General features: G+C 40.3%; 1 protein-coding gene across 1 annotated transcript in view; it reads right to left on the bottom strand.

Annotated features, from left to right (window-relative positions):
* Positions 1–26593, bottom strand: part of hpcal4 (hippocalcin like 4) — a 32412-nt gene extending 5819 nt beyond the window's left edge. The window contains exons 1-3 of the mRNA XM_072676045.1: positions 26346–26593; positions 2186–2361; positions 125–340 (exon numbers count right to left, since the gene is read on the bottom strand). Of these exons, the coding sequence (XP_072532146.1) occupies positions 125–340; positions 2186–2347 (378 nt within the window). The 5' untranslated portion in view covers positions 2348–2361; positions 26346–26593. The remainder of the gene's footprint in view (positions 1–124; positions 341–2185; positions 2362–26345) is intronic.
* Positions 26594–27032: the final 439 nt, after the last annotated feature.

Below are 27032 nucleotides of genomic sequence, written 5' to 3'. Positions count from 1 at the left end.
GAAGAAGAGGGGTACGTTAAACCAGACCAAAAAAAAAAAAAAAGAAGAAGTGACTATAGTACTGAAAAAAACACACTCCAAACATGACACATATACACACATACTGTATTACCAGAGTTCTCACCTCTATAATCTCGAGCATCTCCATGCGTGTAATCTTGCCGTCTCCATCCAGGTCATACATGTTAAAAGCCCAGTTGAGTTTCTGCTCAAAACTTCCTCTGGAGGTGATCGACAGAGCACAGATGAACTCCCTGAAGTCAATTGTGCCGTCTCCGTTCTTGTCAAAGGTCCGGAAGGCGTGCTGAGCAAACTTGGAGGCATCACCGTAGGGAAAGAACTGTAATATGCAACATCATTTACAAGGTGAGTCATACTTCTTTCATTTTCTTCCCTCAACTGATGAAGTCTTAGCTGGTGTAAAACAGATCCAACAAAAATGTCTCATACACAGCTTTTCCCTCAGCTCTCAATCTGCCAAGACTGCTACTTTCTTCTTTAGTTATGCCTTTAAATATTAGACTCTAAGGTAGTTCAAAAGTAATAGAGGCTTAGGCTCATTTATGCTCAACATTAAATACAGATATAGACAGAAACCCTTTAGTTCTTTAGTTGGCATTCATTTTGTCTCGTCACTTCATGGCCTGACTACTGCAACTCTTTTCTGGCTGGTCTCCCTCTGGGCACCATCAGGCCCCTGCAACTTATCCAGAATACAGCGGCACGGGTCGTCTTCAACGTTCCTAAATTCAGCCATGTCACTCCACTGGAAAGGAAAGGACCACCCCCTCTGTACTTGAAGGCAATAGTCAAAAAAGCCGATCCACACCAAGAGCCCTTCGAGCTTCAAGTACACCTCGACTCGACCCGACATCCCTTAAAATTCACAGAAGACAAGTGTCCAGGCTTTTTTCTGTCCTGGCACCAAAGTGGTGGAACGAACTTCCCCTGGGTGTCCAAACGGCAGAGCCGCTTGCTATCTTCAAATGCAGACTAAAGACCCACCTCTTCTGAGAGTACTTGGCCGAATAGCAGAGTGGTCACCTTACTGACTTGTGTTTAGTAATGTCTAAACTTAGAGGTATCTTGAAATTATTAGGCTATTCAAACTAGCTGAGGTTTTTCTTGGGTAAATAGTGAAGCACTTTTGTAAGTCGCTCTGGATAAGAGTGTCTGCTAAATGCCTTACATGTAAATGTAAATGTCTGTATTTGTGCTTGTTCTGTAAAAGCTTATGGATATGGACAGAACGAAGCAGTACCACTGGAAATCGTGGGGGCGGTGTAGCAAATCGTTCAAGTGGGACACGACCACTGGCATTTAGAAACAACGAAGAAGAAACTCTAGCAGAAAATAAACTTATGGCAGAATTTTTTTTCAACTTTTTGAATCATCTTTTTTTGTGGCAAGTACATTATGTAGTAAGTTCTATCCTATCCCATCACAACCTCCTCCACCGTCACCATGTTTGTTGTTATCAGAAACCTTTGACGCTGACCTGCCCTCTAGTGGATATATTGCTTAACATCCATGCCCACGTAAAGGATGCAAGGACGTGCGTGGGATGTGACAGCTACAACATTTGAAATGGACACCTTCATTTACATACATAAAGGTATGTAAATGATTCTTTTTACTTCACCAACTCCACTCTAAGCAAATAGGGTTTCTGGTATACTGTCATCCATAAAAAAAAAACAGGCAAAAGTGTGGTGCAGAGCTAAGCCTGAAATTTGTCTGTACTTTCCACCATTGTTTTATGTAAAGAAACACATTTTGGCATCACTGACTACATTTAGGGTAAGCGCATAATTTAGACTAGGGGTTAAACTCTTTTCTCAGCCGTACTCCTCATTTTCGGCTGCACCCAGCCATACGTGAAACATCATACTCCACCCATCTCACATGCAAAAACATTTTAATTGGTACACACTGCTGCTATGGACCCATTGTACACAGTTTCGTTTCCACTGTACTGTGCTTCATGGTTGTATAATTATTGCATTGTTGGCTGTGTCTGTATATGCTGATATTATCGACACCTGTTGTTATCTGGTGCTGTTCTAATAAGAATGCAGCACCTTGTTCTGAATTCACTACATTTGGTTTCTTACTCAGTACATCTCTGTTGATAAGGAATACCAATACAGTTAGGGTTATACTTGGTAATATTTCCTATTCTCACCTTGACATAGAGTTGCTGAAACTCCTCCAGGTTGAGGATGCCAGTGGGACAGTCCTTCAGGAAGCCCTTATACCACTGCTTCAGCTCTGCCTCATTGAACTCTGTGTTCTTGGTCAGGTCATCCAGAACCTCTGGAGCAAGCTTGCTGTTATGTTTTCCCATTTTTAGTGACCTCCCTATGGACAAAGCAGAGAGACAGAGACTTAGTGAGACAAGCTTTTAATTTAGTAACAGGGCAATGTGTGGTTCCAGTAATCAGGCAGTTTAGTTTAGTCTGCTGAATATTATCTGAACAATCTAAACCAGGGGTGTTTAGAGCCCAGCCAACATGCTCATGTGGATTTATACGTGTCTTTACTGGGACCCAGTTGGGCTTCCCAAATGGGCCCCGTTGTTACAGCTCACCTTCATATTACATGGGCCCACAACCCAGATGGGACTTATGTTTAACCACTTCCAAGCCCATTACTGACCATGGTGGGCATCCATACACAAGCCTAATATGGACAAAACTTGCTTACAAGCTGGGCTACCCATACATGCCCCACATGTTACCTGGGGGGGGGGGGGGTTCTGGAGGGCAACTATCTGTCAGACTGATTTCCTTACTTAGATAAAGACATCACTAAACTGTGCTGTACATTTTAGTGTTAAAAGTAGCGCTTTTTGAGTGGCGTTTCTCCCCCTCAGTTTGGTTTATTGTTTATTCCTGTCTGTAGGTTAGAACTCTACCACATGGAAGCTTCCTATTCTCAAGCCTTCTGATCATGAAGAGCTGTGAAATGTAATCTTATAATCTCCAGTATCTTACAATTCAGGCAGTTAGACAGTTGCACCACTCTAAAACCATGTACATACAAGAAAGAATGAAAAGATACATTTACTCAGAACTGTGTTTTTATGCAGTCTAATTTCATAGCTCTAGAGTGGCTCTTCTAACTGCCTGCTTATTAAGTGTGAGAAGATCATATATATTTCAATCCCTGTGTTTAGTGGTCAACTGTCAAAAGCCTCCTCAGTCTGGGGATACTGACTGACAGGATTAAATAGTAAAGAAATTGAGTGGTAGAAACAAACCAAAAACCTTATTTCATCTTATTTCATATTTCATCAAATAAAAGGCAAAAGAAAAGGCATTCATAGCTGGTGTTGTTTTCAAACAGCCTAAAAACTAAAAAGCTAAATTTTGGACCAGTGTTTCCCTTCCTTCTGAGTCTGTAGAAAATACACGAAAAGTCTAACTTCTCTAAGAGGATTTGCAGTGACTTCATTCCTTATATGATTGCATATAACATGTCTGTCCGCATATGAGCCAGAGATATATTTGGTAACCTTAAATTGCACTGAGCTTTAAAAATGGATATTTGGGTGCACATGATAAATGAGGTGCTGTTCTAATGAGTCATTACCTGGACTCAGCTTATTAAAGTTGATTAAATATTTAACAGGTCTAAATACTTGACGAGGTGCTCTAATGGCTGAATGCTCCAGCAGTTATACAGCAGAGCTCATCACAGGCCTGCTCCGGAGCCCAGACGCCCACAGCGCTTTTCTCTCCTCCTGACAGGAGGCCATTTAGGTGTGATCACGATGACTAATCAGAGGTCAGCATTCATCTCCCCTCCTCCCCCACCCTTTCTCTTGTCTTATCTCATTCTGTTCTGCTCCCTCTCTCTTTGACCTTTTTTGGAATTCTCTGGCAGCTTCTTCCCCTCTAGGCTTTGCCCTGATTGGCCCACTTCAGAAAGGGAGGTCTAACTGACAATCCAAGCAGTTAATGAACTTTGAGGCTAATGAAATTGGCTTCATGATAACTCTACAGGCAATGAAGTAATTCACTTTCGACTGTAAAATTCACTTTTTGACAGCACTTGGTTGCTAGTTAACCTGTGAGGCAACAGCTGACTGTTTCAATTATCATCTTTGGGGAACCACAGAATCACTTCTCAAACAAAGAAGTATGTTGCAAAAACCTGCAAAAAAATTTTAAAATGTCGACCTCACAGAAACAAAAATCAAAGATTTTATTCCATGATATTTTGGAGAATTTCTATTGATCTATTCATTCTGAAATTTTGACACAAAGTAAAGAACAAATGTCTAAATCAAATTTTGTCAAAAAGTAAAAAATGGCAAAATGGAGATACAAGGTTTTTATGTGACAGCGGCAATATATAAAATGCATAAACAAGCAATGTACTTTTTACTTGGTTACATCTGTCATTAACATTTAATTGCTAGTTAGTCTTTTTTATTTAGTCTTTGTTGGTAATATCATCTTTATTTTATACCAAGTGTGAATCAAAATGGCGAGCATAATTACATTACAAATGTTTTTAAATTAAATTTTTAAAATTAAAATACTGATAGTAAGCATCGTAAGTCATACACATAAAACATGCAAAAAGGGTTGAACGAGGAGATGCCAGTTTTTGACAAATTTTGTATCCCCTCACATTGCTCATTAAATTAAGGGGTGTGAAAATATATATCCTTAATTAAAAGTTTACTGTTCAGCTCTTTTATTCTTAACAAAACTTTCTTAAGTATATGTGAACAACAAAAAAAATAAACTTCTAATGCATCATTGTTTAATACAAGATGTACCACATTGGATACTTTGCACATAACTATTTGTGTGTAGTGTTACTGGTTTTACATTGTTCCCCCAAAATAACTGAAACCCCAAACTACGATGCTTCCACCAAACTGTTTGCCTTTTGGTACGATGTTTTGGCTATTAAGATCAGTATTTGGTATCTCTTTAAGCATGATGAAAGACAAGTCAAATGTTCACAACTAAAGAAGTGATGCATGGAGATACATGAAGATAGTAGTCGGTGTCCACTGTTCCAAAAACTCTTTGAAAGTCAAAATCTTCTCAGGAAAGAGAAAAAAAGTATTATTCAGTCTACAGACTGTTTCAGCAGGTTGTCAAGACCGTAGTCCTGCAAGCCAACCGCCTAGTGACAGAAAAATGGGTTTTGGGGTAATGCCATAGAAGAGGAACCACATTTGGTTCCCTAAATGACTTTTCAATTAGTGGCTCTTTACTAGGACTGTGTATTGACAAGAACATGGTGATATGATGTATGTATCATGTATCATGATACACAGGTTATAATTCAATATATTGCAAAACTTAAAAAAAGGTAATATATTGTGATTTTTTTAAATCAGATTTTTGGAAAATTGTAACATAAAAACACACCAGTATTTGCAAATATGAGTAAAAGAAAAGTTTACTTTGTATGCAGTCAGACCAGTGGGATCTGGGATCCGAAGAGTACAACACTGTTATCTAGCAGTCAGGGTTTTAAAGATAGCACAAAATGAAACACTGTTTGCCACCATGTTTAAATCTAAATATTAATAACAATATTGCGCTACTTTAATATGCTTATATTTTCTTGCACTTGCTCTTTACACCAAATTAAAATAGTTTTAAGAAACATTGAACGTTTAGTAAGTTTTGGTCCCGGCTTTGGTACTGTCAGCTCTGTGAAACCAGCAGTTTCAGTAGTTACTTAAATAAATAAATAAATATTTGTAAACCACAGGGCTGATTCTTAGGTCTAATTATTTATTATTGTGCTTTTTTTTCAAATGGATGGGATTAGCCCACAGATCAGGCCGTCATTGGTTTACAATCACAGCAAAGCAATGTCTGTACAACAAAAGTACAGAGCATAACAATTACTGTAGTGGAGAATTTAATATCATTGACTAGGAATACTAAGAATTCTCGATTCTCGATAACACAAGTGAGTCATTTTAAAGCTCAACATAATGTATCACTCTCTTTAACACGTTTCCTCTCTTAAACACACATTCCCTTCCTTAGTGCAGATGTATAACACAGTCAGCACACAGCCTCACACATACAGTGTATAATATACACACACATCCAGTGCACTGCAATAACATTAAAACAGGTGAAAAAGAAGAACATCTCATTACTGTGGCACCTGTCAAGGGGTGGGATATATTAGGCAGCAAGCAGTTGATGTGTGGGCGGCATGGCGGCACAGTGGCACAGCAGGTAGTGTTTGGGCTCCACAGCTCTAGGTGCCTGGGGTTGTGGGTTTGATCCTTGCTCTGGTCTCTGTATGTGAGGAGCTTGGTGTGCTCTTTCTGTATTTCCTCCAACCTCTAAAAAACACACATGGTAGGTGAACTGGCTATGCTTAATTGTCCCCTAGATGTGAGAGGATTGGTTTGTGTAGTTCTCTTTGATGTAAAGGTGTACAGGTGGCCTCTCTGGGGGTATTGTTGCCTTGTGTCCAATAATACTGTGTGTGTGTGTATATATATATATATATATATATATATATATATATATATATATAGAGAGAGAGAGAGAGAAATATCCTAATATCCTTAGCTAGTTCCAAAAGACTACACTTTACCCAAGTGCTCTTGAAAAAGAGGTCTTCAGGTATTATATGAGTCGTGGGTCATTCATAGCACTGCAGTGACACTGACATGGTGGTGTTAGAGAGTGGCTCAGACACAGCAGTGCTGCTGGAGCTTTTAAACATTTCAGCATCACAGCTGGAATTACAATAGTCCACCAACCAGAAATATTCAACCCGTCCTCTGAGCAGCATCCTATGACCTCTGACAAAGGACTAGAGGATGACCAAAACAAACTGCAACTGCTCCGGTCTCTGACTTTACATCTACAAGGTGACAACTAAGTAGGACTGCCTAATAGAGTGGAGACCATGTTTAAAAACTTTTAAAAAATATGAGTTCTATTCAAAATCTGCCGAACTTCATCCAATTCAACAGGGCTAATTACACAGTTTGTAATTAAGGACTGACAATATCCTCAGGGTGCTTAGAAAAAATAAATAAATAAATAGTGTAAAGGAGAGAGAGAGAGAGAGAGAGAGAGAGAGAGAGCAGACTGGGAAAACTCCATAAACATCATGGAAGAAAAGGAGGTGTTTGTATGCAAGCTTTTCAGGTTTTGGACACAAAGCTGAAGGCGGACTTAGTTGTTAAACAGGTAGGATGGGGTAGACGATATTGCATAAATATATACTACAAATCACTTTGCTTCAAGGCATTTTCACAGTTCTGACATCTGATATGTTGGACGGGACCAAAAGGAACCAGTGAAGGAAAATAAAAGTTAAGCAGGACTAATTATGCTCTCTTAGCATTGAAACTTCTAGCTGTTCAGAAGTTCTTTCAGAAGTGCTGACTTCATTGTTCTCTTTAAACAGGGGGTGAAATGTGGCTGGCCTTGTAGCTCCCAGATATCCAGATGTAATTAAACACTGATAGATTTTTATCTTTCTATTATCGGATATCTTTTTATTAGCTTTTTTTATGATGTTATTCTGGATGAATTGCTGGATCAAAAAGGTTATCGTATTAAGATGGGATTGTGTCTCTGATTCATGCACAAAGCAACAGTCAAGACAATAGCAGTGAGAATAGTAGCTTCTTCTTCTCCAGTCTCGCTCTTTCATTCTCTCACAGGTCTAGCATTCAATTATGAACACCTATCCAGACTGCTAGCAGGCAGAATGCCTGAGAGTCTAAAACTGAATTTCACGCTCTGCCTGCTCATGAATTTCCCAAGCGCTAGGTGAGATACTGCTGTACCATTTCTGACTTCATTCTGTGAGGCCACCCAAGACAGACTGAGGCCAAAGAGAATGAAGTAGACAAGACTAACGATGACCTATTCAACTCTCAAGCCTCGTATATGAACTGAATGGGGCAGTTTTGTCTGATTCCACAGCAGTTCGTCCACAGAGGTAATGAGAAGACATGGCTGATAATAATGCTTCTAGCTCTAACTTGAAACTAACCATGAGTAACTTTTCAAGTCGACTCATGTAAGCCTTTATAAATTTTCCAGGGATTAAAACCTCAAAAAACTGAACAAGAACTGGCTGTGCTAAACTGCCCCTAGGTGTGAGTAAATGGGTTTGTGCTGTACCCTGTGGTGGATTGGCCAGGGGGTAACCCTGCCCAATTATTCTGGGTAGGCTCTGGAACCCTGACAAGGATGAAGCATATAAGAATATGTATGGATGGATAGATTGCTGGATGGACAGTCGAAAATAGAGTGCAGAGTGCTACCCAGCATCAAGGGTGGTAGTCCATTGTACGGTACTAGTCAATTAAGGTTATAATTTTGTTCTGGTAAAAATTCACAGAATCAGGGAACAAAATCTATTTTGTTGTTGTTGTTTCTCATTCCTCTCCAGTTGATCAGAGCCAAATTAAAAAATTGTAATCCTGATACATCAAACTGTGCAGATATGTATTTATTATAGACTTAAATAACAACACCAAATAAGTCAGTCAGTCACTTTTTATTAATCTGATTTTATTCACTGTTTTATTAACTTCAATTTGTATTAACCTGTTCAGTGGAATTAAATAAACTATGGAAGCAGAGACCAGGAAATTGACAGAGCACAGAAACCAATGTTGCAGTTCACAGTTAAGGCAGAAGACCCTGCAATGAAAAGTATAGGGTATAGGCTTGGCTTTAGGTTCAGCTTCGGCTTCAAAATGGGTCCAATATACTGTCATTATCACTGTCATGGGTAAACTAAGCCTCCAGCAGCACCACAGCACAGAGGAGAGCAGAGCAGGGAGCCTCATAAATGAATGAATAAATGAATAGATAAATAAGAAGCACCTCACACAAGGCAGCACATGAAAATGTGATTAAGCTGGAGAATGTTCCCATGTGATTCGGAGGGGAAAGTATTTGTTTGTGTTTTTCAACTGAGCAAAAAAAGCAAAAGCAATCTTCTGGGTCCTGAGTGTTTGCAGTGGGGTTTTTTTGAGCCAGGGAGTCAGACAGCTTCGTGCTCATTTGCAGCAAGAGACAATATTGCCACTTATCAATAAGGGCAGGACGTTTTCTGGGTGAGATTAGGGCAGGCACACAGGGATTAGGCTGGCACCTGGGAGGGAAAGAATTTAATGGCAAATAATGCGAAGGAGAAAGAGGAGATGCCTTCATTTTGTAATTTCCGTCACCTGGCACACAGGTGATGATTATCAGCTACTGGGGCTGGATTAGAGATTCTGTTCAGTATGGCACAAATCCAAGAGTCCTGGAGGATGCTGGGTAAGAAGTGAGTCACACAAGGTTAGGGAGCAGGGAAACGAACAAGTTAAATGCTTAAGTGCAGGTACGTCATTATGGTTATTAAAGGTGAACTTGAAAACTCGAAGTACAGCCTTCACTGTTTACGGATCAGTCAGCTCACATACTGATAAATGTAGTGTGTTGAAAAAAACAATATGGAGATACACTATATGGACAGAAGTATTGGGACACTTGCTCATTTCTGTTGTTTTACAAAAGGGTTTGTCCTACTTTTGTTGGATTTTTTTTTTTAGATGCTGAGGTAGGGTGGTCAATATTCAACATCCAAAAAGTACTGAATGTGGCACCACCGTTCTAGAGAACACAGTGCTCACACACTGCTCCACAACTCAATGTACCCCTCCAGCCTATGCCTGGCATTAGGCATGGTGCCAGAAGGTTCATGTTTATCAGCTACAGAGAGTCGTATTCTATTGGCAGTACTTCTCCACAGGGACTAGATAGGCTGTGTGTGTATGCATTCATTAGAAGAGATGTCCACAAACATTTGGACATATGGTGTCAACATTAGCGTTATGTGCAAACATTGGTGCGGTGGTTTGTCTGAGGGTGAGTATGTAATATGCATTAAAGACAAAATTATCTAAGCTGATACTCAAAAACTCACAATACACACTCAGAACTGGTCCATTTTTGCAACTGGTTTCAGTAGACACTATTGTCCCACAATGCAATGTAAAAAGGAAAGGGAGGAGCTACTCATGTCTGGGGAAATAATGTGAAAGAAATGGCAGACAATGATGCAAGTGCAGTGGCAGCGGTTATAGCAGAGGTCTTCAAATCTGGAGCTTGAATCAAGTTTCCAGTCCTTGCCTTTGTAACCCTTGGTAGGTGTAAAACTATATGGCCAATCAATTACATTAACTGTTCCCTTAACTTCTAACGACTGGAAACAGGATTTAGGGTCTAGATTTGAAGACCTGGTCCTTATAATATATATATTATAATATAGTGCGTAGTAGGCAATTGGGACCCACCCTAACTCTCTAATCTCTTGCTCTCCCTCCACAGATGTACCTGCTTAGCCATGTGAATCATATAAATAGAGGCAGGAGCCAAAAAATGAGGGTTGCTATTGTCAATGCTAAAGTCCATGGTTTAGGTTAGTTAAAGTGTATATCAGGACTACTTTACTTTGGTTGTTTCACCAGCTCATTCCTTAACTTTATTTAGTTTTAACTTTATTTAGTTTGGAACTATTAGAAATATGCTTTATTTTTAGATTGACTTTGATTACTTCTATTGTGTCATTACTTCTATTGTGTTGTGCTTGGTAATTTGCAAGACTCCTGACTTTTTTGCAGGATATGGTATGTCTTGTATGCTTATTATTATATCTGTGTTTCAAACAGGTAAGAGATAAACCTATATACCTCACTAAATAGGCCTGTGTCCTATGCAGCTCTGTATGTTCTATTAGATGCACCCATGCATTTTTGATTATTTCCCAGACTTTGTAGTTTTATTTATATTGTTTGTACATTCTAAATGTGTAATTAATCCAGCTGTCTTATTGCACGGTTTAATAAAATTGCTCTTTTGATTTTCTGGTCCTACTTTTTTGATCGCTGGCTTCATTGGCTAAAGTGAAATGCCATTCTTGATGCACAGTACCCTAGATTAAAAGAGGGATTGTAACAACTGGCCTACAAAGATTCAAGTCAATACAATTCATTGCAATACATTTGTTAGGAATTGGTGGTCTAAAATTGTTGTGTAAAGGTTATTGGATGCATTCTGCTTGTGTGGACTACAAGTATAGGAAATAGCAAAATGCATGTATATGCCTTTCAGGGAGGGTCACAACTTGGGAGGTTTGCACAAATACTGGACTGCATATGCTATTAAATTTGGTCCAGTTTGAGCAACCAGTAGCAGCCAGTTTAGTATTGTAAAACCAGGCTTAACTGGAAATAGTGTCTTAAATGCCTGCTGCTCTGAGACTCAGTTCTTTTCATGGCCAAATGTTATATTGCTAACTTGGCTAATGCTAACCAGCTTCTCTCAGTTTAACATTTGCAAGTGTCAGACTGATTTAACAGTCACTGAAAGACAAATATTAAATTGTGCTTGTCCACTTAGCTTTTCGCTGGGCAATTTTCCAGCACAGAAACCATGTAAATGTAGAACCATTTGCACTACTTGTGCAACTTGCAGCCCCTGTTCCCCGGTGATGCCGTCTACTGCGGTACCATGGAGACCACCCCACCCTACAGCAGAGACAACTTCATCTTTGTGGATTTAGCTCCAATATGATGCTAAGCTGTTAATTTTTGTGTTTTAGTAGAATGCGCTGGTAGTAAAGTGACTTAAGAAATGGTGCATTAGGGAGATACCACTGCATCATCCATTACTGAAGGTGATGCATAAGAGATCCATTAAGCATTCGAATAGTGCTGCAATCAGTGCTATTGGAGATCTGTAGGGCTTTTAAGAGCCTTCCCAGTGAACAATTGCCATTGAAATCACACACATTTGATACAATGACCAAATGTTTGCTGGGTTTTTTCACAAAGGGCATTTCAGGACTTTCCTGGTTCAATTAAACTGAACTCTGAATTCAAGGTTAGATTTAGAAAATACACTATGGAAACATGTCTTGATTCTACAGAGCTCTAGTATTTGAAAATTGAAATGCTGAGGGAGAATATTCTTCTGAGAATATTTGGGCGGAGAGTAGAGGTCTATGGTCTCTTTATCGACTTGTGTTTAGTAGTATATGAGCTTAGAGGTATCTTTGAATTTTTAGCCTATTCAAACTACCTCTTCTTGGGTAAATAGCGAAGCACTTTTGTAAGTCGCTCTGGATAAGAGCGTCTGCTAAATGCCCTAAATGTAAATGTCCAACCATAAGGCCACAATGGCCCTCTAAATATACTGTCTGACCCTAAGAGTGAAATGTTTATGAATGTCAACATTCACAATGCTTTAAGTGAGCATTTTATGAGGTGGTAAAAAGTTTACTTCCTCCCTTTACTCCTATGCCAGCATTATACCAAGCAACGTTTTGAGTTCACTGTTCAAACAAATTTCCAGTGTTGCAAAAATCACATGAGTCTTGGTATCTTTCATGATTTTTAATGAACGGAAAATGTCATGGAAGCTAGTTGCAGTCTTACATATGACCCTGCAAGATTCTCTCTGCAAAATCATAGTCTGAGTAATGACAAGTGAAATTATGAAATGACTACAATCTAGGAGGAGGAACATACATACAGCCCCTCCTTCCTAATCCATTGTCCTATAAACTGTGCCTCTACCTTGTTCACATGGCACTTACGAATCTTTACAACCCTCTAACACCCAGTCTCCTTTTTTAACCTTGTTATCTATCATCCCTGGCTCAACGTATCGGAGTGGGGACCGGCTCCTACCACAAAACAGGAGCCACCTTAACTCCAGCCCTAACTCTCCCTCTCTTAGCTGAAGGCATGGTCCGATCTAGCAACACAATCTCCAGATATAGATATAGATATTAGATATAGAGAACATCTACTTTTATAAAAGCCCCTTCATTCACTAAAAGCAACAGGTCTGCTCAAGCTAAAAGAACTAATATATATGAAAATGTCACTTTTATCTGGTAAAGGAAACAAATACACATTTCTGAACAAGTGCTATGAGTATGAACACATTAGAGATGCTGTTGCTTGGTTAACAACTGTGTGAACAATGATCACTAGTTAGCTAATTAATTAGCCAGATTTAGTATGGGGTAGTGCAATAACATTAAGCTAGCTATGTAGCTTTGGTTCACAGACAGACTGAATGACCTTGCTAAGCAATCATCTTAAGAGTATAGACAACAGCACTGCGAAAGAGGGTAAAGCACGTAAGAAAAAAAGATTTCTTAGACTTATTAGAAACCGAAGAAGTCCATCTTGTGTCCGATTCTTGTCCCAAACTAGAGCTGTTGTCCTTGTGCTTTGTTTGTCATGCTGCACCATTTGCATGACTGGCTGAAGGCCATGTATAGAGGATACAGTTCTCTCTTTCTTGCTCTCTCACATTTCGTGGCCCACTAAGAACTGTCCTTGTTCTCCAACCAATATCAAAAAGTATCCGACAAACAGGTTGTCAGATTACTGTAGGAACTAAATTTTGGGTAGAGTTGTAATGTTTTACAAGATTACTGTTTTGCACTGGCTACCTTTTAATCTTTGATCTAATCTTTTTTTATATAAATGTTTTATTTTTCTCAGCCAAGCCAATCAGTTGTGTTGTAATATGTGATAAATATATCTAAAATCAAATCGAAGGAACAGATTGTCCGTTACGTCACTGCCAATACCAGGAATAAAGAATCCCTGTCTGCTGTACAACTTAACCTCGGTGCCGCACAAACAAGAGCGGATAGATCTTTTATAGTACTGCTGTGACTCTCTCTCTCTCTCTCTCTCTCTCACTCTCTCCCACCCCTCCTTTTCTCATCATTGTCACTCAGATGGATCGATAGATCACGGCCGTCCGTGTGGTCACTGTGACGTCTTTGACATTCCAGCCACGTCAGTCCAGTGAGTGCTCCTTTTAAGCGCTGCAGAATGAGATGGAACTGTGGACCATCACAGTGGATTAATTCCAATACACCACACACACACAAACAGAGAGAGAGAGAGAGAGAGAGAGAGAGAGAGAGAGAGAGAGAGAGAGAGAATGAGAGAAGGGAGAATAGACGAGGGACAGAGCGGAAGAGAGAGGGGTTGCAACAAGAGACAGAATGGGAGGGGAAAGAGAGCGAGAATAAGAGAGAGGGAAGAAAAAGAGTGAGACCAAATAAGAGAGGGTAAAACAGTGAGAGATTGAGGTAGGAAATAAAATGAAAGAGTGAGTAAAGAGAAAAGAGTGAGAGAGAATGAGGGGGGTGAAAGAGAGAAAAAGGAAGAAGAGAGAAAAGAAAGAGAAATGAGAGGAAAGAGAGCAATAAAGAAGAGGGGATAGAGAGATAGGATGAGAGAGCAAGAGACAGAAAGGTAAGAGACAGAATGAGAGAGAGAGAGAAAGGAGAGAGAGAGAGAAATAGAAAGGCAAGAGATAGAATAAGAGAGAGAGAAGAGAGAGAGAAGAGAGAGAGAGAGAAATAGAAAGGTAAGAGATAGAATAAGAGTGAGAGAAAGGAGAGAGAGAGAGAGAGAGAGAGAGAGAGAGAGAAATAGAAAGGTAAGAGATAGAATACGAGTGAGAGAAAGGAGAGAGAGAGAAAGAGAAATGAAAGGTAAGAGATAGAATAAGAGAGAGAGAGAGAGAGAGAGAGAGAAATAGAAAGGTAAGAGATAAAATAAGAGAGAGACAGAATGAGAGAGAGAGAAAGGAGAGAGAGAGAGAAATTGAGAGGTGAAGAATAGATGAAATAAAGGAGAGGGGTTATTATTTGTCAGAGATGGAGAACACTGTGCTGCTCACTGTACGTGATTGAAAAATAAAAGTCAAGATGACTCAATTTGGAGAGTGTTATGAACCTTGATCAGAGGAATGACCTCCCACTAGCTCAGAGAAGACCATCTTACACAGAGAAAGATACGAAGGACTCAACACTAACTTCTTCTTTTCTTAGAACTAATGCAACAGCAGCAGCTGCTGTCCTAAGAAAACCTTGGATCTCCAAACAACAGACAGTGCAGAACATGCTAAAAACCATGTACACTGGATACAGTATACACGGTCAAGTAAAAAAAATGGTGAAAAAAGTCTTTTTAAAATGTGTAACATATAATGAATAGAAATGCAGTTTTCTTGAGAGGAAAAAAGTTAGGACACCCTCACATTTATTACTGCATAAAATGTCTAACATTAGAATTAGGTGCAGCACATCAGCTGCAGATGATTACAACATAGTTAGAGAGGACTTTAGAGGAGCCTGTCTTATTTAACCCTTAGACGTTTAGGCCACGTTGAGCAGTGCTTCGGGTGAGATTTTGGTTTCAGCTTTCTGAAGAAGGGCATGTTATTAGGCCACAGTTACTTTTGCATCCTTGATTTCTTTAAATTTTGCTTTTAAGCTTTTTAATGTCCTTTAACACTGTAGCCACATCCTCCTGTGTCCATGTTCAGCCTATTTCTGTACAAAGGCAGAGCGTTCGCAATATTTGCCTTATAATTGTGTTTGAACAGAAACCTCACCCCAAATATTGTCTGTGACCTTACTATCCCACCACTGAAAACCTCCATCACTGCTGTCGTCCATTTCCCTTTCTCCTCAGCACGTGGAATGTGGAGTTGGATTGAAGTAAAAGTCACATGAATTCCAATCTGGCTGTTGCAATGTACCAGATATGCATATGGCCACATTGCAGTGTACCAGATTTGTATATACATATACAGATTTCAATACCATGAAGGTGGCACAAATCAGAACTAAAAATGTCATTTTTGTTGTTCACACTGTTCACATGTGAGGAAAAAGATTTAGGCCACATTCACCTGCTGTGTGAACGCAGACTTAGTCTGGTTTAATCTTGATTGTTGAAGTGAGTGGTAAGGTCCAGAGAGCTCCCTGAGGCCTTAAAAAGAAGGCTATAGATGGTTAAGAGTCTGGGAAGGGATTTAAAAAGATTAGAAAATCAGCCGTTCCACTGTCCACTAAATCATTTGTATAATAAAGTATAAAAACACACATTTAAAACAACTGTCAACATGGCCAGACCAGGCCATCCTAGCAAGTTCAGCCCAAGAGAAGAGCTTAAGATGCATTAAGAAGTCTTATTCTTGTTCTTGAAATGCTTAGATGTCATCATGGGACCTACAGGTAGCTCTTGTAGCCACAGTTGATGTCAAAAGACATCATCTACCATCAGAATGAGACCAAACAGGTTTTAATGAGAGGTATAGAAGGAGGATACCCTCGCTGTCAAAAAAACATCGGGGCAAGACTCAAGATTAATCAGTCCAAAGAACATTCTCTCAGAAGTCCTGGACTTTGTCTAGGTGACCTCTTTGTTTTTTGTACAAAGAGATTTTGTCTTAAATGTCAAAGTTTTATGTGCTTAGTTGTATTACTTCTCTCTGATGTTTAAATATGTTAAATAAAAGGTTTTCATAGGGTGTCCTAATTTTCTGATATGACTGTACACTATGTTGGCAAACACATGTGGGGGGGGTGCTACCATTTGCTCTGACTAAGCGCATGCATGTACACCAAGCAAATTAGCCCTCGTTTCACAAACCACTCCGCCGTGTCCTGATGCGCCAACCGCTGTTCAAAAAACAGCCTAATCATTTTCAACGGCAGTTTTGTCTCTGATGAGGCTCTGTGATAACCAAGGTCACTTTCAATAAAGCTGAGGACACGTACCTCATCTAAATGGAAACGGTACTTTGTTCTAATCACAGAACTGACTACATTACATATAGCACAGTGTCACCGAGATCAGAGTAAATGAATGCATAATGAATGGTCATTCATCAATAGCACCTTTTGCACCAAAACAGCAGCTTCAAACAGAAAGCTTTGAAAGAGGAACGATAGAAAACTTTCACGTAAAGGAAAGCACGTATGCATGCGTCCTTCGTGTACACCCCCTTCACATCACTCTCTCCTACACACACACGCACACACTTGCACCAGGAGTCTGAACAGAGAAAGTGCCAGTGACCTTTTTCCAACTATGTGTGGACAATGCAATGGCAGAGAGAAGTGGCATGTTGCGAGCGCACATTAAATGCGTTAGCAGACACATTTGAGAATAATTAGTTGTCTTGGCAACAGACCATGTCCATCGCTCTGCTTGTGACACAGTCTCTGGACACGCTCTCTGATCAGCTTTTTTAACTATTAGAATGAAGCCTGATATCATCCTAAAGGAGATTAAAGGCTGGACTGTTTGAGGAAATGAAAACGGTTTTTGCATGCATTCAAATACTCTGGTAATAGAATATGACAAACACTCTACAAACATCTTGACTCATAATCAAAAGCATCTTTATTTGGACTGTGCAAAAGCTGGCCACCTTAAGCACTGCAGAGGCTAAAAAATGAGTAAATTAGGCCTGAGGCATGTCATCAGCTGTAATTAGGAACTGTCAGCTCAGTTACATTTACAAACGTTATACATTCTCTGGCTCCTCAAACCTTGTACTAACCATCAACAACCATAGGCTCTTCTAAGCAACTGTCTACAGATCTGAAAAGGACATCCATGTCCACAAGGCAGGACCCACACAGCAAAAACACATTGAAAAGACATTGAAACAATGACTTTGCATGACATCTTAAGGTTGATATTTAGTTGTAAAGATTTCATTAAAAATACACCTAGGAAAAGACAGCCCTCTATGTCTTAATTTGGTTGCAAAGTGAAAGTTGAAAAGACGTTTTCAGGTTGCTTGAGCGACTTTAATCCGCCAAATGACTGCTTTTGTAAGTTCTCTGAGCTGGTCTTGTGTGTTTAAGGTGGTGGTAACTTCAGGCTCTTGCGGATGGCATTGCATGAGGCGTGCTGTGGGATTCATAGATTGAGAATAGGTGGTACAGTGCAGTGAACGTCTCGTTGGATGTGTGGAAAATAGGTCACATAGCAGATGATTGGCAAAAAGTAGTTATTGCATTTGGGCGTGCCAAAGGCCACAGTGTGAAGGAAATAGCTGAAAGTGTATGGAAGCAAACGGTCATACGGGTCTAAAAGCAGTGGCAAAAATCTGCAGGAAACTTTTGTCATTCTTGAGCAGAAGTGAGCATAGGGCTTTGGTGCCACTCTGCCCAATGTGTTGATGGTAAGCAGAGTGTTCTTTCAGAAATTGGGTGTTGGGATTTGCATCGACTTCTAGAAACAATGTTTGCCTGAAAGAAAAGTGATTTTTATTCACAAGCCGTGTTACCAGCCTACATTTACATTTACATTTAAGGCATTTAGCAGACACTCTTATCCAGAAAGACTTCAAAAGTGCTTTGCTATTTACCCAAGAAAAACCTCAGCTAGTTTGAATAGGCTAATATTTTAAAGATACCTCTAAGTTTAGACACTACTAAACACAAGTCAGTAAGGTGACCACTCTGATATTCGCCCAAGTACTCTCAGAAGAGGTGGGCTTTCAGTCTGCGTTTGAAGACTGAGAGCGTTGGACTCTGCCGTTCGGACACCCAGGAGAAGCTTGTTCCACCACTTTGGTGCCAGGACAGAAAAAAGGGGATTTTGAGGGATGGTGGGTCGAGCCGAGCCGTACTTGGTGCAGACCGGCTTTTGACCAATGTCATTAAGTACGGAGCCAGTCTAAGTCTAAGTATTTCAGCCACAATTCTGACGAGAATTTCCTGTAGACTATTTTTTTCAATACACCTGCAAATTCAGCTACTTCCTTCACACTGTGGCCTTTTGCATGCCCAAATGCAATAACTCCTTGTTGCCAATCATTAACATCTGCTTTGCATCCCTGTTTTCCGCAAATCCAATGATAACCGCACTACATCACCTCTTCTCAATCTATGAATCCCATCACACATTCTGCAGGTATTTATAGCCTGATCATCCTCATGCAACGCCATCTGCAGGATGCCTGCAGGAGCCTAAGTTACTATCACTTTAAACATGCAAGGTGACTACTTTTTCATCCGGGGAGCTTATTTGTCAATACTTTGAGGTATCTCTGGATGCTAGAGGTAGGATTCACACTAGCTAAAGATACCTTTTGAGTGGAAAACTATGCACTTCTATAAGTCAATCTGGATAACAGCATCTGCTAAGTGGCATAAATGTAAATTTAATTAAAGCAGGTGGGCTGCTGGCACGTAGTGGTTTTAGGGGGTGCTAGTGTGTTAATAAATGCTTCCTGTGAAAGTTAGTATGGAACTTTCCCTTGAATGCAGCTCAATTACAGGTGAGTCATAAAGTTCTCCACTGTTCTCATGTGGCATAACAACCAATAGTGGGCATAAATAATGCAGCTGTTTGGAGATATGAGAGCTAAAGGTCAACCATGCTTATCTGGAAGCATAGGGGCACATCCCAGACTGTCAGACATCATCATCATCCACTGGAAAAGCTTTTTGTTTGTGTGTATTGGGGGGGGGGGGGGGGGGTGATGAGTGAGGGCAGAGAAGATACAAAAAGAGTTTCTAAATAATACATAAATGGATCCTGGATAAGAAAGGACTACATTTTTCCAAACACACACACACATAAATGGTATGGAAACTGGATTCCAGGCAAAAGGCAAGTTTGTATCAGTAACCAGAAGGATGTGGATTCCGAGTCTGTTTGGGGTGAGGGCCAGAAACAAACAAATGACTCCACTGCAGCCCACCTGAAGCACACTCGAAGCTGCGCCCTCCATTTAGGCTTTTAACCTGGGACCCTCCATGACTGTTCCAGCATAATAACTTACAAGCTTGTGTCTAAAAGGTGAGAAACAGTGGCCCAAATGAATACATAGCACACACACAGTTAGATACAGCCGTGTTGGCTCGCATGAGGTCCCTCTGGATCATTTTAAATTAGAATCTCTGAAGTGAAACAGGTGCTGTTTCTATAGCAATATTCCTCTCCTCCGGCAGTGCAAATAAAAATTTTCTCAGAGGACGACAAGGCCAAAACACAGGTCACCGTGCATGCACTCTGCATCTCGACAGCCTGCAAGTGCTAAATGCTATCATCAATGTGTTAATGTAGTGCTCGGGCGCCTGGGACAGTCAGATATTTACATTTACCAGGTTATTCTGGGGAATTTTCTACATGTTTAAGCTATGCTTGCCACACCTGTGCATCTAACAGCAAAGTCTTTGTTGTGTCCTTCAGGGGTTTTCCTGTCATTGTTGTCCTGACTTACTCAGCAAGAGATTAGCCTCATATTTCTGTAAAGCTGCTTTATGACATTGTGACATTCACTGAAAAAAGCTTGATATTATTTCATTTTAAGGTGCCAAAAATGCCTTTATTGTTTTAAGCTGTTTTTTGAGGTACAAATAGAAAGTATGCTTTTTGTTGTGGTGGAAAAATGCTCGGACACAATGCTATGTTACAATGTTACGCCTATTTACCACCCTGTTATTTTGTCTCAGAAAGAAAGAAACATGCTGATTATGTTAACCTTGCAGTCATTGTGTCATTTCAGTAGCCTGTACTGTTAGCAAGCTGACAATATTGTAGCCTGTTAGCCTTTAGCCTTGATCTTATGTGCTTCCACCAGTTTGGCTTTCTAGAGTCTTACTGGGTGGGGGGGGGGGGGGGTTAAGCGCTTTCCCCTCTCAGTCCAGTTTGTCTTTTAGCGTGCGGACAATGTAGAGAAGAGATGGCTAGCATGGTTAGCTAAAAAGCTGGCATTAGCTTTCAGCCTCGCACAGATCACGGTTTGCCTCCACAGCTTTTGTCTCGTTGTGTGTCTAGTTTGAGCTTCTCCATTTTCTCCCGAAGTCACCATTGCATTTTACGGTTTCCCCAGCTTTCACTACGGCTATTTTGCTAGTGGGCAGGGTTCATGTAAATGTTTTTAAGTATTAAAGTGTCAACTTTAAAAGTGTTTTGGAATTGGCCCTTTTTTAGCCCTGTTTTGATTATGTTGGATTTTTTTTATTAGGCGATAATGCAACAGTGTTTGAGGTTCACAGTTTGTAATCTCCATAAACCAGACTCTATTCAACTATTATTCAACCATACCAAGGAAAATACAGTTTGACAATTAATTCTTTAATCCCTTTCAATCTCAATCAATTCAAATATCTGATGACTTATATATCAGTATCTTAAATGGTCTGCAGGAACAGTCCCCTTAGAGTAACTAAGACATGAGGGCTTTACACTACACTGCACTGGGGCAACAGCCTTCAGCAGTGACCCACTCACAATCTGAGAAACAGTAAACTTCTCTGGAAGTATCCTAGGGTTTGATATGAATACAGTTAGGTTATTGTTTACACAATTATCAGCCGATACAGATAAGTGTGGTACTTTTATAGGTCATAACTGCTGCTGACCCTTGTTTTTTTTTTTTTCCTTTTTATCTAAATTATAAACTACGTCATTGTCTTATCTTCTTAGTATATCAAAGGTACAGGATAAAACAACAATGCCCACTCCACCTGCTCATGAGGATATCCTGGCAAAAATAAATATAGTGTAGGAAACCTTGCATCACAACAGCTTAGTCCCCATGGGTGACAACTGGCACTGAATCATCTACATGTGCCTCTGAGACTGAGCGTAATGAGCAAACCTGTAATTGGTTATATAGCCCCTACAGATAATGCATATGGCGTATATGGCAGATGACATTATACAGTACATATAACGGACAAGAATTGACAGTGGATGATCAGCATAATAAAGATATATTATAAAATTTCAAATAATGAATAAATATGCAATATTTTTTACATTTAATATTATTATTGAATGTTTAATACATTACATATAGAGCACTAAGTAGAATATTAACATATGTATTTCACAGTTAGTTACACAAAAAACTACTGTCTACAAGAATCCTCTTAGATACAATACAGGTAAACGTGGGTTAGGACAACAGTGATTTTATTACTGCCCGGTCAACAGGTGCACTGCACCTGATGCTTAAGAAGACTTTAGGCCAGGAGTTCAGACTCAGGGGGCTTCAGAAATGCAATTAGGACTAAGTCAACAACTAATACGCAGGGCAGCATATTACATTACCATTGTGCAGTATTAGAATAATGTTCCTTTCTACAGTTGGACAAAGAGCTGAAAATGAATCCCAGAAAATCCTATCTTCAAGAATATCTACCATGCGACTACATTGACTAACCACTAAGACTAACATTATGTTATTCAGCTATTAGTTATTAGTATTGTACAACCCGCCCCCATGGAGCATCAAGGCCTCAAGCACTTTAGGCAGGGGCAGTGTGGTAGGAGCCATCAGCTCTGACTGAGCCCAGGCTTGTGACGGCAGCTCTGTTCAAGATGTGTTCCTCTCAATAAGCCATCCCTGGGATTTTTGTTAAACTCACAGTGGAGTGAGCATAAAAAAATCTGCATGATCTGTAGAATGCAGGGAGCATGATCTGATAAAAAAGTTATATTTTAAACTATGTCAATAAGTGTGATGATGGTTAGAACAAATCAGGGCCCACACATATTGTTTCCAGGCAACAATGTAAATTTATTTGCCTGCTCTGCATTAAGGATTTTTACAGACAGGCCCCGATGTACTAATCAGTGTTACACTACGGACACCACACTCAATAACAATAACAACACAGCACCCAGCTGGGTGTATTAGAAGAGTGCCAGGTTCAGCCAGTAACAGAAGGCAATTCCCTCTGGAAGTATTACTGTCAGACAAACCGGAGATTCATACTGGACTCCAGGACTCAAAACATGGATCCAGTCAGTAATCACTTATATTTTAGTACCTCCATAACAAGGCTTATATATACTGAAAATGAACAGCTCCCATATGAAAACAGTAAAATTATCTCTCCGTACCCCTTTCAACGCCAGATCAGATTCTGTCAAGATCAATATGCCGGAAATAGATGGGCAGTCAAAAGCCACCCACTGCCACAGTGGAAATACCACCTGGTTCATTGCTGAGACACAGTAAGAGAACTCGCCAAAAGCACATGAACCAACAATACGTCCTGTTTCTTTGCAATAGTTATGTCATCCTTGTGTTCAGACTTTGTTCCAGACTTTGTCAGAAGCATGTACTGTAACATGTTAGGCAAGCGCATGAACAATTTACCTCTGATGTCCAAACACAGCCCGGGGTGCCATGCGATGACTCCAGCTGCTAAATGTATTTGACAGCATCTTGCCCATTGTGACAGAGCGCTCGCCTCTCATTCACATTCAAAACAGGCAGCAGAGCAAAGCGAGAGGGGAAAAAAGCCTGTGGTTCCTATTAGATGAGAAGAAGAGAATATCAACAGGCTGCTATCAGAAGAGAGTGTGTGTGTGTGGGGGGGGGGGGGGGTGGTAGGCCCTCATTTGTTCTTCAATTCACACATGCCTTTGTTTTGTTTTTTTCATCTATCAAATTCCCCCGAGGCTGTTTGATTAGTGCAGCTGAAGAGCCACTGACTGTCTGCAGCTTTTTGAGTGCAGCCATGTTGAATCTGCCATCCATCTCCATGAGAAACGGAGCATGTGGGTAATCAATCAGCTGGCTCCGCATGAGAGGGCTACAACACCTGGCGCTGCCTGGCTGCTTTTGTCTGGGACAAAATGGAGGACTGACAGCGCCCATGTGCCGCCAGAATTAAGGTTTTTTTTGTTGTTTTGTGCTTGGGTGAGGTATAGAGCTTGTGCTTATCACCCATCTCCCGTTTCTAATCACCAGAAACAGCGCATACTTTGTTACCAGTGTGGGCTTACATTCAGCCATGTACCCAACTTCACATTCCAGCAGAGTAGGCAGGGCCGGCCACTCTGGTAAATAAGAGGTTTATGTGTGACCTGGTCTTCAGGCAAGACCTGAGATGCAACTCTTCATGCATTTAGTTCAAAAACTTCCTTCTGTGGCTCCAGGGTAGTGCAATCATCTCAGCAGTGGCCTTATTATTAGGAGATTGGATCCCTGGTGATTCAACAGCTATCTGTGGCCAGGTGACCAAGACTGCACAACTAGCCTCACTCTCTCTGGGGTGGGTGAGCGTCTGTTAGCTGATGTAACAGAATTGGTGGTTAGTGCTCTCCTCTAAGCGTGTTCAGGTGTCCAGTTTGAAGAGGTAAGGTTTAGCTTCACGTGACTCGGAAAAAGCACATTCTAGCCTCCACCCTCTCAGCTTAGTAGCATGATGGGATATGGGGGAGACCTGACTAGTGGTTGGAAATAGGTTAAACTCTAAGCAAAAAGGGTTCTATGATGTAGTACTGAAAAAGGGTTCTCTGACCTTTAATGATAGTGGTGTTTTAGGTGCTATTCAGAACCATTTACAAAGGCATGTTCTTCAATCCAAAGAACCACTTAAGCATCTGAATGGTTCCTTGAGATGTCATGGTTCTATATATAAACCAGGCCAGTACTAAAGAACCATTGGAGAACCCTATTTTTTAGAGTGTTTAACAACAATTTGTTTTGCAAATAACTTTCTTCACCATCTTCACCACTGTTGAACATAGCGGTGTAAAACACACATACAGCTTGAAGAAAAGATAACCTTTGTGTTAGAGGTGAAGAAGATGGTGTGCTCATTATAATGGTATAATAGAGTTTTATTTGTATTGATAATATGGATTTAGTTATTTTAACATAATGATCTATAAGGTGGTTGGTGTGGCGCAACAGATAACACCACTACCTGCCACTGAGCTACCACACCATGTGGGAGACTGGGGTTCGATTCCCGGTCTGGGTGACTATGCTGCGCTACACCAATAAGAGTCCTTGGGCAAGACTCCTAACACTACACTGACCCACCTCTGTAATACGAGTAACCTTGTAAGTTGCTCTGAATAAGAGCGTCAGCTAATTGTAAATCTATATTTTTATTTTAATAATGTTAATTATGTAGACAATGAAACCTATCTAATCTACATAAATCAGTGCACTGATTATAGCACTGACTCTACTAATATATGAAGATCTTCTGGAATCCTGTATTTTTATCATGAAGAAATGACAAAAATAAGTTATTATGCCCTCATGTCGTCATATCAGATACCTACTGTACATAAGCTTTATATATCCATAAGAACAGTCTTTTGCTTTGGAGTAGACATCTGTGTCCCTTCAAAGCTTACTCTCTCTAAAATTACCCCCAAAAAACAGTATTTCAACTTTTCAACCAATCAAACTAGTACTTTTCTCAAAATGTTGACTGTGTTCATCACTGTAATGTTGTGTATCGTTGTAGTTGTAGGCTTTCTACAGATTATTTGAGGATTGAGGATGAGAAGTTATACAGGATATTAATTGTTAAGCGCATCATAAGGCAACTAAAAACATTACAGAACGTGTGATTTTAAATTTCTGAATCTCAAAATAGTATGTGAAGTCTTTAGGTTTTCCCATTTTCCATTTTCCAACATTTTTTACAGGCTTTTAAGATTTTCTGAGTCGTTGCTGTCCTCCAGCATTTATCATCCTTCCAGCACCAGATTCCATTATGAACACCCCTTGCTATTCCAAGCCCAATGTGTTTTCCAAGCACTGTGTATTTCTGTTAGTTGACTTTTAAGCCGTGTTTTAGGCCGTGAGCATCCGACTTCATATGTTTTAACACAGCACTGGTTTTGTTTTGACATAACACTGTCAATGGGACAAAGGCCTCAAGTATTCTACCAGGAGGTGGAGAGAAAATTGGCGATTTCACTTTTTTTCTTGAGTGTACAGCCACTCGCAGCCTTGACAAATGGCAGGTGCAGTCAGTCACTGCCACATCCACACACCCACACCCACACGTACAGCACACTTTTTCACTTTCATCACTTACACAGGGTGGTCAGAAATAACAGTCTTTTGTAAACGGTGTGCAAAAACATGCGCACACACACACACACACACACACATTTGTTGGTGTAACTGTGGAGCCTTCCACTTTGCCACTTTTTGCATTTGGTCGCATCTGTGGTGAAAAATGTGTTCCCATTATAATAAGGACTGCAGGTCCTCACAAGTGCAAAAAAAAACAAGCACACACACACACACACACGCAGAAGCACTGTAGATGAACATAAACAGAGCAATGCAGACACAACCCTGACGCACATCCACCGCCAACCAGTCAGGCAGCAACATGAGCATCACACAGCAGAGTGGCCTTACAGAGACTTTCAGCTCTCTCTGTTGTTTCTGCCACATCTCTATGATCCAATTCAAATGCCATGTGTAGACTATAAACACACAGCCTTTTACAGTCTGCAGACTCACGTTTGCTGGCAGAACTGTATGTATGTACTTTTACAGCATAGGGAAAGTGACTGATGATAAACTGGAGGAAAGAAAACGGTGTGGTTTTAGTCTCCAGCTGCTGTCATTCTGACCAGATCTGCTGGCTGTGATACCTGTGCAGCCTTTACTAGCTAAACCTCGGCATATTAAAACACGTAATTAAAGACATGATGAAAACTAGGACAGCTGAAAGTAGAAGCATGGATGACTCACCCAAGTATTTCTGGTGAGGTAACCGGTCTTTTGTTGTGTGTGTGTGTGAGTGTGTGAGTGTGAGTGTGTTTGTGTGTGTGATTCACACAAGTGTCTTATCCTCTCAGCGGCTAAAGACCAGCGAGCTGCTTCTCGGAGAAAAAGCCAAGGACCTGCTGCTGCTGCTGCTGCTGCTGCTGCGGCTTCTTCCTCCCTCAGTCACAGCGAAAGTGAACGGAGCGGTTTGCTCTCTGTTACCGTGTTGTTCTTTTTCCCCACCCGTTTCCATACAGACCACGCCTCCTGCGCTGTGATTAGCTGCCAGTCCACTAGGAACCAGCGTGGGGGCGGGGCTAGAAGGAAAAGAGGTGGGAAAAGAAAAGTCATGCTGGAGACAGATTTCATCCTGCGGAAAAGAGGTGACATCATGAGCACAGGAACTGGCAGTGGGTTCAATTATACAAAATACACGATTTTATGTCATTTGTTTTATATTTATGTTGTAATTTATTATATTGTGTTTATATACTGGGGATCCTCTACTTTTCCTGTTAGTGTTACAGAGAAGGACTAAAAAAAGAAAGGTAATAACTAATGGATCGTTTAAAGGCATTTCAATAGTTTACCAGCTGTTACTGGCATTATACCTGACTGGGGTTAAGATAGTTTTTATAACTTTTATTTAGTAGTAGATGTTCAGTTTTATGG

The sequence above is a fragment of the Salminus brasiliensis genome, chromosome 3 (assembly GCF_030463535.1).
Source record: "Salminus brasiliensis chromosome 3, fSalBra1.hap2, whole genome shotgun sequence".
NCBI classification, from domain to species: Eukaryota; Metazoa; Chordata; class Actinopteri; order Characiformes; family Bryconidae; genus Salminus; species Salminus brasiliensis.
This window is presented reverse-complemented; position numbering and strand designations above follow the sequence as displayed.